General features: G+C 37.8%; 1 protein-coding gene across 6 annotated transcripts in view; it reads left to right on the top strand.

Moving 5' to 3' along the window:
• NDUFS1 (NADH:ubiquinone oxidoreductase core subunit S1) overlaps nucleotides 1–14,403 on the top strand; it is a 28,244-nt gene that overhangs the window by 2,839 nt on the left and 11,002 nt on the right. For all 6 annotated transcript variants that reach the window (XM_044768339.2, XM_044768338.2, XM_070508453.1 and 3 more), the window contains exons 2-13: nucleotides 645–706; nucleotides 1,243–1,334; nucleotides 3,387–3,494; nucleotides 4,224–4,300; nucleotides 5,185–5,266; nucleotides 5,358–5,488; nucleotides 5,929–6,114; nucleotides 9,824–9,958; nucleotides 10,623–10,737; nucleotides 11,481–11,626; nucleotides 11,961–12,089; nucleotides 13,612–13,741. In XM_044768339.2, coding sequence (XP_044624274.1) covers nucleotides 649–706; nucleotides 1,243–1,334; nucleotides 3,387–3,494; nucleotides 4,224–4,300; nucleotides 5,185–5,266; nucleotides 5,358–5,488; nucleotides 5,929–6,114; nucleotides 9,824–9,958; nucleotides 10,623–10,737; nucleotides 11,481–11,626; nucleotides 11,961–12,089; nucleotides 13,612–13,741 — 1,389 coding nt within the window. In that variant the 5' untranslated portion in view covers nucleotides 645–648. The remainder of the gene's footprint in view (nucleotides 1–644; nucleotides 707–1,242; nucleotides 1,335–3,386; nucleotides 3,495–4,223; nucleotides 4,301–5,184; nucleotides 5,267–5,357; nucleotides 5,489–5,928; nucleotides 6,115–9,823; nucleotides 9,959–10,622; nucleotides 10,738–11,480; nucleotides 11,627–11,960; nucleotides 12,090–13,611; nucleotides 13,742–14,403) is intronic.

Below are 14,403 nucleotides of genomic sequence, written 5' to 3'. Positions count from 1 at the left end.
CCAGTAGCTTCCCCCCAGTAGTGACAACAAACAGTGCGTCCAGACATTGCCAGATGTTCCCTGGGAAGCAAAATTGTCCCTGGTTGAGAACTGCTCCTAGAGCTTACTGCGTGCCAGCCTTGGGGATAGGCACTGAGGATAGAGTCAGGAAGTTCCTAAGGCGGTGAGGGTAGAACAGACATCTGTAAGATAAATGTACTCAGCACAGAAAATGGCACTCCAGACACAGAGAATGTTAGGATGCGTGGTGGTAGGAGACGAAGGCAGAGAGGTAGGCTCTATTTTACATAGCTATGAATGATAAGCTCACTGTTACTCTTTAAATTTATGTTATTATATAGTAGTGTTTTATGTTTGATCGTTTGTTGATAGTTAAAAACAACAAAATTGTCCTCAACATAGAATTAGAAGGCCCAAATTTATACATTAGCTGCTGCGTCTTAGCTCCTTGACATTGTACAAGTCAATTAGTCTCTCTGAGACTTGAGTATTCTCCTCTGTGGAATTTCAGGGAAAATATCAGGACTTGTGAATGTTGAATGAAACAATGTACAGTGTGTTAGAACCGTAAAATATTACCAAAAAGTTTGTAATTAGGGTTTTTTTCCCTCTTATAACGTAACTCATTTTTGTTCTGTTCTTAGCAATATGTTAAGGATCCCTGTAAGAAGGGCCTTAGGCCTTTCTAAGTCTCCTAAAGGATGTGGTGAGTATTTTTGTTTTTAATTTGCATTTGTGGGTAGTCGACTTTCATTCTTTGTAAATTTATAAGTCGGTGGAATGTTTCTTTAAAGGCCCCAAACATGTAGTATGTTTTAAATAAAAATAGAAACAAATGACCCAAATCGAGTAGAATAATTGTCAAAATATAACTTTACCTTGAATAGTTTATAGAAATTATCGTGGAATGAAGGGAGTAGGAGCTGTCCATCAGCGCCAGAATGGAAATGGCGGTCCTTCTCCTGAAAAGTGGTCCTCCCATGAACATATTTTCAGTGATGTTAAACGTCTCAACTTAAATTACCATTAAAAATAGACGACTATATTCTGTTTCGTGTTTAGGATTGGAAAAGCTTCTTTTTAATTGAGTATTTTAAAAGTTCGCATCTAGAGAAATAGAAGGGAATAGTATAAAATGAGGGGAGATTTTAGGCTTGTAGGTTAGAGTTAATCCATTGTTCTCGGCTATAATAAATTCAACTTTGTTCATTTATTTTTCACCTCAATATTTTTGATGGTCAGTTCGAACAACTGCCACAGCAGCAAGCAACCTGATTGAAGTATTTGTTGATGGCCAGTCTGTCATGGTGGAACCGGGAACTACCGTGCTCCAAGTAGGCATACGTTCTAATTCTTTATTTTTGTCTACTGATTTCTTTTTAGTTCTAATTTATTTCCTTTATACTTTTTTTTTATTTCTAAAATTTTTAAGATTCCTTGGTAAATGCTCATAACAGACCTGTGGATGGTACAATTACATGAAAATAAGTTTGATTTGAAATCTTGGCATTTCAAAGTAAGCTATCATTTATCTGTTTCTGACTTTCTTAGTGGATGATGGCAGTTCTTTTGTTTCACTTCTGCCTTCCAAACAAATACCCCTTAAGAAATTTGAAGTTACCTGAAATAAATTATTGCGTAATAATAGGTAAGTTTTAGTAAAAAGGTAACCTTTGTTTGTTGTGATCCTGCTTGATACTTTTCACTTTGATGTAGCCTATTTTTAGTAATATTTCTAGGAATGCGTCTTACAAAGCAGGTAAATGGAGAGTAGGACATTCTAGAATTCGTGCCCTTAGCATTTAATTTCTCCAAATTCTTCCAGAACTAACGAGTTGGTCATGGAGAAGTGATATTTTGTTTCATCTCTGCAAGTTAATCAGAGATAAGTCCTCTTTATTCATCTTAGCAGTCATTTCTAGACTATCTGCCAGGCACAGACACGTAAGCAATAAATGTACAACAGAAGTATGTTCAAAGTACAGCGTATTTAAGTAGGTTTAAGAGACGGTAGAAAAAGATGTTAGGGCTGTCTCAGGTGTTCCCTGAGGAGATTTTAAAGGACGGATAGGTGTTTATATATTGACAAGGAAGCTTCCAATAGTTTGGTATTGATGGAGCATAAGATATATATAGAAGATAAGATAACAGGAAATCGAGTTTATTTTGGTAGGGAAGGTCCAGTCATGAAAGAAGATATATGCCATACTAAAGAGCTTGTAGTTTGACCCATCGAGAGTTTTTGTGACTATTAGGCAGTATGACAGTGACTGTAGAGGATGATGATTTGGAGAATAACAAGACTGGAGAGACAAGAAAAGAATATCTTGCCTTAAGGGAACAGGAAATGAAAAGACCAAAAATAGATGGTAGTGATGGGAATGAAAACAAGAGGGTAGATTCAAGGGAGAGCGAGATTTGGATAGACAGATTTTTAAGAATGATGAAGCACAGAGAAATTTTTATGATTTCTGGCTTTGTTAGCTAATTTGGGGATGTATAGGAGGGGACAGAAGTAGGCTGAATTTTATCTGTCTATGGAGTATACACATGCAAATACCTATTGAAGTCTAAAGCTTAGAGAAGTGGAGGACTATCAGGGCTGCTGGTGAAGGCTTGGATGCAATCATTATGTGGAATGTGGGCTAGTATGAAGGCTGGAGCAATGTCTGGCTCACTGCTGTACCCCCTGCATCCAGCATATGGGAAGACTCGATACATTTTTGCTAAGTAGTTAAAACATTGGAAATGGGTGAAATTGCCTTAGAGTGAGGGCTGTGGATGGAAGAATGGAGGAAATTTGAATAGGCTCAGAGAAGGAGGACTGATAATTGGTAAAGCAGGACTAGTCTCCCTTACTAGGCAAATGGGAACTGGGAAGAGCTTCAGCCACAGTAGGAGGGTGAGTCCTGGGTGGGGCATGTGGAGCCCAAACTAGAACCAGATCATAGCCAGCAGGATGGTGTGCAATGGAGCCTCTAATCCAAAGGAGGAGAGCTCAGCAAAAAGGAAGTCCGGGTGTGAAGCCACTGGGACACAGTTTGAAGGGGGAGTCTTTGTGGACAGTGGTTCAGAGTAGAAATGGGGACTCCAGCCTTCAGCACAGTAGGAGGATGCTTCCTGCAGTTTCTTCCACGTAAGGGGTAGGCATGCTGAGGATTCTAAGGAGGCAGCTTCAGAGCAGACAGGGGTTACAGTCAAGAGCAGAGAAAGGGAAATCTCTTCCGGAGTGAAGTAAGAATGAACGAAGATATAGATTTTTATGGAGAGGATTAATAAAGTAGGTAGGAGATGGCCTCTTTTTTTTTTTTTTTTCCTGCATTTTAGGCAAGACAAGGATGAGATCAGGTTATTCCAATGCAAACATTTTTTGCTTTGTTTTCTAGGCTTGTGAGAGGGTTGGCATGCAGATCCCTCGATTCTGTTATCATGAAAGGTTGTCTGTTGCCGGAAACTGCAGGATGTGCCTTGTTGAAATTGAGAAAGCTCCTAAGGTACGTGATACCTAAAATTCCACACCATGCTGTAGAACGTAGAAAACGTTAAATCTTGTAGAAAACATTGAATCTTGCAGCAAAGTTTATTTAGAATCAATGTTGTGGTGCTGGAGAACCTAGCCCTGTGTACTTCTATCTGTAAATTCATTGTTTTGTGCAATTGAGTCTCTTCCTTTCAGAACTGGAAACACATCAATGAAAGTGCTTTATAAAAGCAAGTGCTATATAATTGGAACAGATTTAAACATTAAAGATGACTTTTTAACAGCTGTCCATATTTCCAAGTGGCTGTATGATACACAGCTAGGATGTGGAGTTGCCAAGCAGCACATTAGAAGTGTTTGTGCTATGCCATACTTACTGGAGAAAAGAGTTGAGTGAAGAGGTTCATTTTCAGCTTAATTTCATTTTGTCTTATGCAATTTGGATTCAGCAGTGCCTGCTAATCAAAGCACAGTTATTTGATGTTCTGTATCAGAGCCTCTTATAAAAAATTGCATTGACTATTTAAATAAAATTAAGAAGTAGGATGTCTTATTTGTTTCTAAGAGAAATGTAACATGCCAGATGATCATATTATGAATAGGAAAACTAAAGAATTCAATCTTCAAAAATACTCTGTTCTTTGTTTGCTTTCAAATGTGTAATTTGGTGTTTTTATACACTGGGTAACTTATAATTACAAATAAATACAAAGACTTACAGATTTTTCCATTGAAATTCCAGGTTGTAGCTGCTTGTGCCATGCCAGTAATGAAAGGTTGGAATATCTTGACAAACTCAGAGAAATCTAAGAAAGCCAGGTACTTTATTGTTACTTGGCGTAGTAACTTTTCTCAGAGCAGAAGATTGTAAATTTTTATATTTAGACTTTTCCATAGATGAGAAATTTGGTATCAAACTCTGAAGAAATTGATGTGCTTGGCTTCTAGAGCACTGGGAGTGAGGACGCAGTAGAGAAGACAAAGGCGGGTGTTTATAGTTTTGAGCCTAGAGTGGGATTAGCCTTGAAAACCCTTGTTTAGTAACTTGCCCAGCTTGTGATGAACAGTGAGTCTGGGGCTTACTGAACTGAGATGACTGCAGTGATATATTGCTGTCCTGGACTGACTGTGTTTGGTTTGCATTTGTGTGTGTGTGTTTGTTTGGAATTAATGTGAGTGTTTTCTGAAGACCATTCAGTGACTTTTGGTAATTCTGTATTGTTAAAAGTTATAATTTTCTAGGTTCTCTAATGGTATTTTATTCTAGGTTCCTATAAGCATTCTTTAGATTGTGCTTTTTTTTTTTTTTTAAGATTTTATTTTTTCCTTTTTTCTCCCCAGAGTCCCCCGTACATAGTTGTATATTCTTCGTTGTGGGTCCTTCTAGTTGTGGCATGTGGGACGCTGCCTCAGCGTGGTCTGATGAGCAGTGCCATGTCCGCGCCCAGGATTCGAACCAACGAAACACTGGGCCGCCTACAGCAGAGCGCGCGAACTTAACCACTCGGCCACGGGGCCAGCCCCTAGATTGTGCTTTTAATATTACTTAAGTGATAGTTACATCAGCATTTCTGATAATAAATATAAAATTAATACTAACTATATGGGAGCCTACATCTGCAAAGGTTATTTAAATAGCCTATACATAAACCATTTTTGAGTGCAGGAATTTGTCATTTTATCTATTACAATTTTCCATACAGAGAGGGTGTGATGGAGTTCCTATTAGCAAATCACCCACTGGACTGTCCTATTTGTGACCAAGGAGGTGAATGTGATCTGCAGGTATATAGTGTAATTTCGTAAATCTTTTTGATTGTCTCAAATTTTAATTTCATTAGCAGCATTAGATGAACTCTCTTGTAATCTACTTAAGGACCAGTCCATGATGTTTGGAAGTGATAGGAGCCGATTTTTAGAGGGCAAGCGTGCTGTGGAGGACAAGAACATCGGGCCATTGGTAAAGACTATCATGACTAGATGTATACAGTGTACTCGCTGCATCAGGTGATTTTCTTTCGCCTCTCTCTTCTGAAACATCATTTGTATATTTAATGTTCACAAAATTTTGCGGAATAATAACACTGGAAAGGATGGCAACTTTGGTGAGAGATGTTTTTAATATTTTTTGCATAAACAATAAAATAAGTTGGTCACTTTCAGTTAATATCAACTTCAGTGGATTTAAAAAGCAAAATCTACAAGCATTAACTCTAAATTGTTGAGCTTTACATCTCTGATTTGTGCAGTGTTCTGTATGTGTGTTATATCTCAATTAAATGCGAACAGTTAGTGAATTGATTTTTGTTCAGGGACTGTGCTTGCCATTGAAAATATATTCCTATCTCTTTACTGTTTTGAAAATCATTTTCTCTTTGTGATCATGAATAGGAAAGCAGGTAATTTTGCTGGATTCGACAGTTTGATCGCACATTTTTATCTTGCAGGTTTGCAAGTGAGATTGCCGGAGTAGATGATTTGGGAACAACAGGCAGAGGAAATGACATGCAAGTTGGCACATACATCGAAAAGATGTTCATGTCCGAGCTGTCTGGGAATATCATTGACATCTGCCCTGTGGGTGCCCTGACGTCTAAGCCCTATGCCTTCACTGCCCGGCCCTGGGAAACAAGGTATTCACTGTTGTATTTTTTTTTACAGTTTGGTTTTTGTCCTTTAATATGCTACTATTAAAAAAATTAAAGATTCATTTTCTTCCTGAGTTGTGATTGTTTTGGTTGGCGAAGTTTTTATTTGTTTGCTTTAAGTAGAATGGAAGATAAGTGGTTAGATTCGAGAATGAACCTATGCAAATTAGTTGTAGTTTTCTTGGAAATTAATTCCAAAGTTTTTGTTGTTAGTGCCATCAAGTTGATTCCGACTCCTGGTGACCCTGTGTTTGGCAGAGCAGAGAGCCCTCTTTCTGGGCCGTCCTCTCGCCAGGTGCTCTATCAGACAGTGCTCTGCTGCTGTGCACAGGGTTTTTGTGGCCAGTTTTTTTGGAAGTGGGCAAGTAGGTCCTTCCTTAACCAGAAATTTATTTTATTCAGTTGTTCTTCCAAGGAGTAAAATTGAGTAAAATTGTCTTGATTTTTAAAATTTATAGTTTCCTTTCAGTGTATATTAAGTTTTCAACCATATGGATATATCATAAAGTATTTAACCAGTTCCTATTATTAGCCATTTAATTTGTTTCTATTTCTTTATAAATTTATGGTAAACATTTATATTCATAAATTTTATTTCATAATATGATTCTGATTAAACCAAGAAGTGGAAGAGTAGTTGAATATTTTAAGGTCATCAAATTGCCTTCCAATTTTTAAACTCCCACCAGAATAGATGGGAGTATCTTAAAATTCCAGGTTTTAAACCATGTATTTACATATACAAAAGGATTGGGGGGCAGGGTGCAGGAGCAGTACAGAACTGAGATGTTTAAGTAGAGTTTTTTTCCTCCTCTCTCTATAATACGTATGTTGCTATGCTTGTTGTCCCAGAGGTCTCTGAGACACTGTTCGTTTTTCTTAAATCTTTTTTTCTTTGTTCTTCAGATTGGATAATTTCTATTGATCTATCATCGAGTTCATTCATTCTTTTTTTTGGCCATCTCAAATCTGCTGTTGAGCCCCTGTAGTAAATTTTTTTATTAGTTGTTATACTTTTCAACTCCAGAATTTCTATTTGGTGCTTCTTTATAATTTCTGTGTCCTTACTGAGAATCTCTACTTGTTGATTCTTGGTTGTCATAATTTCCTTTAGTTCTTTATATGCGATTTTCCTTAGTTTTTTAAACATATTTTAATATTTTTGGTTTTTTTAAATTATTAATTGCCGTAACATTGGATTATAACATTATGTATCTTTCAGATGTACATCGTAATATATTTCAAATTCTGTGTAGATTATATCATGCTCCCCACCCAAAAACTAATTATAGTCTATCACCTCACATGTGAGCCTAATCACCCCTTTTGCCCTCACCCTCCCCCCTTCCCCTATGGTTACCACCAATCCAGTCTCTTTTGCTATGTGTGTGTTTGTCGTTGTTTTTATCCTCTACTTATGAGTGAGATCATACAGTATTTGACTTTCTCTCTCTGAGTTATTTCACTAAGCATAGTACCCTCAAGGACCATCCGTGTTGTCACAAATGGCTGGATTCCATCATTTCTTATGGCTGAGTAGTATACCTTTGTGTATATATACCACATCTTCTTTATCCATTCGTCCCTTGATGGGCACCTACATTGCTTCCAAGTCTTGGCTATTGTGAATAATGCTGCAGGGAACATAGGGGTGCATGTATCTTTATGCATTTGTGTTTTCAAGTTCTTTGGATAAATACCCAGCAGTGGGACAACTGGATCATATGGTAGATCTATTCTTAATTTTCTGTGGATATTCCATACTGCTTTCCATAGCGGCTGCGCCAGTTTGCACTCCCACCAGCAGTGTACGAGGGTTCCCTTCTCTCCACACCCTCTCCAACATTTGTTATTTCCTGTCTTGTTGGCCATTCTGACCAGAGTGAGGTGATATCTCATTGTAGTTTTGATTTGCATTTCCCTGATAGCTAATGATGTTGAGCATCTTTTCATATGCCTGTTGGCCATCTGTATATCTTCTTTGGAGAAATCTCTGTTCAGATCTTTTGACCATATTTTATCTGGGTTGTTGGTTTTTTTGTTGTTGAGCTGTATGAGTTCTTTGTATATTTTGGATATTAACCCCTTATCTGATATATGGTTTGCAAATATCTTCTCCCAATTCTTAGGTTGTCTTTTCATTTTGTTGATGGTTTCCTTTGCTGTGCAGAAGCTTTTTAGTTTGATGTAGTCCCATTTGTTCATTTTTTCTTTTGTTTCCCTTGCTCGGTCAGGCATGGTACTTGAAAATATGCTGCTAAGACCAATGTCAAAGAGCATACTGCCTATGTTTTCTTCTAGAAGTTTCATGTTTTCGGGTCTTACATCCAAGTCTTTAATCCGTTTTGAGTTAATTTTTGTGCATGGTGTAAGGGAATGGTCTACTTTCATTCTTTTGCATGTGGCCGTCCAGTTTTCCCAACACCATTTATTGAAGAGACTCTCCTTTCTCCATCGTATGCTCTTGGCTCCCTTGTCGAATATCAGCTGTCCATAAATGTGTGGGTTTATTTCTGGGCTCTTGATTCTGTTGCATTGATCTGTGTGTTTGTTTTTGTGCCAGTACCATGCTGTTTTGGTTACTATGGCTTTGTAGTATATTTTGAAATCAGGAAGTGTGATACCTCCACCTTTGTTCTTTTTTCTCAGGAATCCTTTGGCTATTAGGGGTCTTTTGTTGTTTTTGTTTTTGTTTTTAAGCAAGGCTTCTTCGGGGTTGCTCCTGTGTCTGCCTGGCTTAGGAGTTAGATAGTGATTGTGCTGAAGTACTTTGAGCCGATAAAGCTTCCGTATTCTGCCAGTGGATCTGTGTTTGGATAGAGGAGCACATTCCAAGTTCAGGCTGTTTTCAGGTCTGCCCAGCTTGTGCTTTCCACTGGGCCCTTCGATCTCAGTATTGTCCAGGAGTCTGTGCATAGCTTGGGCCCTCTCTGGTCTCGGCAGCACACATGCACAGCCTCCGCCAGGGCTGCTTGCCTTGACTGTGACTCCAGCCTCAGGCTAGGAGACCCTAGGTTCTCCTCAGCTCAGTGACTTCCAAGGTAGCACTTCTGCAGACAGCTTTGCCCATTGCTCTGAACTGAGTGAGTCTCACCTGCAGGAAAGAAGCGCCCATCTTTGCAGCCCAGCAAAACCCTCCAGTTTGAGGTGGTAGGAAAGGGCATAAGAACAGCCCTGAGCCAGAACACCATTGATTTCCCCTGCTCTTACTCAGAGTTCAGTTTTCTGTGCATAAAAGCTGCTCATGATGTTGTATGCCTCTGGTAGATTTCCAAAGTGCTGAATTGATTGTTTTTGTTAATTTTGTCTAGCTCGATTTTTGCTCTTTGGTGGGAGGATTTGTCAGACTTCTTAATTGGTCATAACTAGAAATCTTGCCCCTCTTTGTTATTTATTTTGATTCTAAAAGTTTCCCAGATTTGGCCATTTGGAGCCCTTTCAGTTGGCTTCTGTAACAGGTTTTTTTGTTTTTGTGTTTTTTAGATAACAGTTTTAAAGTCTTCATTTTACATTAGGAATTTATGTGATGTATTCAAGTATGAGGGCTTTTTTCTTGCAATTCCTCTGAGTTCCATTATTTTTAGAAATTCAGAAAGTAATTTTACAGTTTTTTTGTTTTTGGTAAGCCAGGTAACAGAAACTTTGTCCTTATTCTCAAAATCGACATAGTAAATACAGGTGTTTATTTTCTTAGAAAGACAGAATCCATTGATGTAATGGATGCAGTTGGAAGTAATATTGTGGTAAGCACAAGAACTGGAGAAGTCATGAGGATTTTGCCAAGGATGCATGAGGACATCAATGAAGAGTGGATCTCTGATAAAACCAGGTACATGCTATATTGTTTTCCTTAACTTTTACAGTTGATTTAAAGGAAGTTTTGTAATTTTATTTTAAAGAACTATCTTTAATATTTGCAAAGTAATGAATGAATATAGACTAATGAAATCTGGATTGTTTATACAGTGATTTGGACAAAAATGACATTAATAGTCCTGGGTGTATCACAGGCTTTCATATTACCTTTGAGAAATACTGTTTTTCCTCCCAGATGGAGAAATTGAAGTAGATTAAGATACTTACTGTAGTTCAGTTTGTTCATTGGAGAAAAGAAGCTAAATATAAGTTAGAGTTTGCACAACATAATTTTGAGAAAATATCCAGAGGCACTCAAGTTTTGTAAATAAAAATGTTTTGGCTTGTTCAGCTATCATATTTTTTTGTGTTGTGATTTTAAGATTATTCAGGTAGCTGAAAATAAATCATAAGAACTCAAACCTTTTAGATGGTGTTTTAGTTTTAGGTGATGTTCATAAAATACTTAATGATCTTTAAAATAATCTGGAATAATTATTTTATTCAAGTATTTATTATTCTTTTTGACACTTTAACCAATACTGTATTTAATTAACATTTCTTTTAGATTTTAAACTTGAAAATTATAGTTGCCTCTTAAGCAAGATTCCACAAATGGTATAATTTCTGTTCTCTAGATTTGCCTATGATGGGCTAAAACGTCAAAGACTTACTGAGCCAATGGTCAGAAATGAAAAGGGGCTTTTAACTTATACCTCCTGGGAGGATGCACTCTCTCGTGTAGCTGGAAAGGTAAAAAACTGAAATATGGAATAAATCGTATTTGTGATTTTCAAGGGATATGTTTGTAGTGAAGAGTGGATGTCTGTCCTTTGCTTCTTTCCTCTTACCAAGCTTACCTTCCATTTAACAAGTGTTTATTGAGAACTATATGCCAGATGTTGTGCCACTTGTAGGGGTATGAAGACCACTAGCACATGGTCCCTACCTCCCACAGTCTTGCGGTCAAGAAAGATGCGTAATTGGGCTGCTATGGGTAGTTGTGCAGGAAGTGATACATGAGAGAGCACGTAGGAGGGGTACCTAATGGAAGCTAGCACATCAAGGATGCCCTCCTAGATAAGGTGACTCCTTAGGCAAAGTCCAGAGTGAAGGCGAGCTTCCAGAGCAAGAATGGAGGGCGTGGCTTTGTGGTCAGAGAAGAGCAGCATACAGAAAGGGCTAGCAGACTCCTCAGAACAAGTTGTGTTTAACCATAGCTCCACAGTCTCTATCCTCAGACCTCATTCTGAGGACCTGTCGTTCCTAATTTAAAACAAAACACCTTCCCTGCAACCTGGTGTTATTAGCCGTGGCCCCACATATACCTGTGCTTCTCACATTTAGATTAATCAATAATTGGTGTAAAACTTTTAGTCAGAAGTTTATTGCTTTTTTTGTACTTGAAAATGATTATCGTTTTGTTTTCTGAGCAATTCATTGTGGTCTTTGCTGAGTGACTGTTTCTTGGTGATTTCCTTTTCATGCATTTCCAGTTGCAGAGTTTTCAAGGCAAGGATGTGGCAGCAATTGCAGGTGGTTTGGTGGATGCTGAAGCTCTGGTAGCTCTCAAAGATTTGCTTAATAGAGTGGACTCTGACACGCTGTGCACGGAAGAGGTCTTCCCCACCGCAGGTGCTGGGTGAGCAGTAGGGAGCTAGGAGCTGGGCTTTCGGGTTTGGTTACAAGTTCTGTATGAATCAACACATCTGTGGCTTCAGTGACTGATATGTGACAACTTGGATTCCCCAACATACGCACCAGTTTATGTTCACAGAGACCAAAGTCAAAGCAGGAATTGGAGAATCTAGTTATTAATAAGTATCTTATTATTAATAAATGTTGAGGTAATTTAGGAACACTTCATAAAATTTTTTGTCTGGGAGTGCCATGGGTTTGTTGACATGAGAATATTCTATGGATTGTTAGTGTATTAGTTTTAAAGTAAACTTGCATTTTTTCTTTTGTATTTCTAGCACAGATTTGCGTTCCAATTATCTTCTTAATAGTACAATTGCTGGTGTGGAAGAGGCGGATGTTGTCCTTCTGGTTGGTACAAATCCACGTTTTGAGGCACCACTATTTAATGCTAGAATTCGCAAGAGGTTAGTAATAATATTCAGGGTTTTAAAAATATTTATATAATAATCTGGCTTGTATATGAAAAATGACTGTTTTAGCTGATTCCTCATGGTGTTAGAGGGAGTAAGACTCCATCAGATAACTGGAGGGCAGTTTGTTCTAATATGTCCATCTCTCCCCTGCCCCCCGCGGATCTTTTAATTTTTTTATCTTCTTATTTTTAAATAATTCAAGATGCTGGAAAATGGTGGTCTTCGTATACCCGTTTTTGTATACTGTTCACCCAGATTAACCACTGTTAACGTTTTGTCACATTGGTTTTGTTATTCTCTCTCCATTTGTAGCTATGTGTGAATGTAATTTTCTGAATTGTTTGAAAAGTAAGTTGTAGACATGATGCCCTTGTACTCCCAAATACTTCTGTGTGGATTTCCTAAGAACAAGGGACGTTTTCTTAAATAATCAAGAATTGAGTATTAATAGTATAATTTTATTATCTAGTCCACAGTTTGTATTCAGATTTCACCAATTTCCCCCTAAGCACTTTTACTTTTTATTTATTTATTTTTTTTGAGGAAGATTAGCCCTGAGCCAACATCTGCTGCCAATCCTCCTCTTTTTGCTGAGCAAGACTGGCCCTGAGCTAACATCTGTGCCCATCTTCCTCTATTTTGTATGTGGGACGCCTGCCACAGCATGGCCTGACAACCAGTGCATAGGTCCACACGTGGGATCCGAACCAGTGAACCCCGGGCCACCAAAGTGGAATGTGCGAACTTAACCGCTGGGCCACTGAGCCGGCCCCCCCCCACCCACCCATAAGCACTTAGATAATCATTTGTTTCCTGCCCAGGATCCAGTCTGGAGTCACACATTGTAATTAGTGTCATGACTCTTCAGTCCCCTTTTTTGACATTTTGTTAAAGAGCAAAGGCCAGTTATTTTGTAAAATGCCTCTCTATCTTTTTATATCTTAGAGACTTATGAATAGGTTGACCATATAATTTATTGTCTAAACTGGGACACTGTTGAGAGTGAAAGGGGGAGTTGTTAATTACTTCAGGATGACAGGTGAAAACCAGCACTTTCTCAGACAAACTAGAATAGATGGTCACTGAATTTATAACTATTTTTGGAGGAGCTAGAGCATACTTCCCTGTCGTAGATAATACATATGAATAATGTAGTTTATTTTCATGGACTATGTTTAAATAGCTTTAATGGATAATTCAGAGATAATTGGCTCTGCTATTTAAATATGGCAGAGTGAAAACTACAGATCATTTATTCTAAAAGTATTTATAGCTGGCTTAGAGTTAGCATTATACAGCAAATTAATTCATTGAATTACCTTGGTGTGTACTTTTGCAATATTTTATTTTGAAAGGTACACAATCAATTATATCTGTTAAGGTTTAATGTTCTGTGGGTGCCTTTGTGCTTTTGACATTCTGTAATATAAATAGATGTAGTACCTATTGTTGACAAGACCAATAACTATGCCAACTTAGTAATTCAGCTCTAAAAACCTTGTTTTTATTTCAGCTGGCTTCATAATGATTTGAAAGTGGCCCTTATTGGCAGCCCAGTGGATCTCACTTACAGTTATGACCATCTGGGAGATTCCCCCAAAATTCTTCAGGACATTGCTTCGGGTAGCCATCCATTCAGCCAGGTGCTCTCACATTATAATGTATCTACTCTTGTTAATTTTTAAGTATTATTACTGTTTAAATTTATTGTTTTTGTAGTAAGATTATGTGATTACTGTTAAAAATTATAGCAATATAGACAAGAACATGGAAGAAAGTAAAACACTATCCAGAATCCCATCACCCCAGACAAGTACTGATGAAACGTCATAATCATCTCTCTATTCATAGATAGAGCAAGGTGGATGGATAGGCAAACAAACAAACATGAGATCGTACTGTGCGTGCTATTTTTACTTACCAGAGTTAATTTTAGTTGAAATTATCATAGAGGAAGTTGAAGTGAAACTGAAAGAATTAAACTTCAAACTTCAGTGAAATCTTCCTTTACTGCAAGCGTTAGCATTCCTAAAAGAAATTTCATCTGTCCTTTTACATGACTTTTTCAATACTGAGTTCTTTATTTACATTCATTTCACTGCTGTCTGGAGTTTATAGTTTATTATTTTTTTGAGAGGGGCTTGTAGGTGCACTATTCTTTGAGTTCTTGCTTGCTTGAGGATGTCGATTTTATTTCTGAAGAAAGTCTGGGCGGGATAGAAAGTCTAGGGTCACACGTTTATTTCCGCTCTGAACTTTATACGCTGCTTTGGTTACTGTAGAGATGTCAGCCATATTCTCCCCC

Source organism: Equus asinus, chromosome 4 (genome assembly GCF_041296235.1).
Source record: "Equus asinus isolate D_3611 breed Donkey chromosome 4, EquAss-T2T_v2, whole genome shotgun sequence".
NCBI lineage: Eukaryota > Metazoa > Chordata > Mammalia > Perissodactyla > Equidae > Equus > Equus asinus.
Note: the sequence above shows the minus strand (reverse complement) of the source record. Positions and strands in the feature narration are given on the sequence as shown.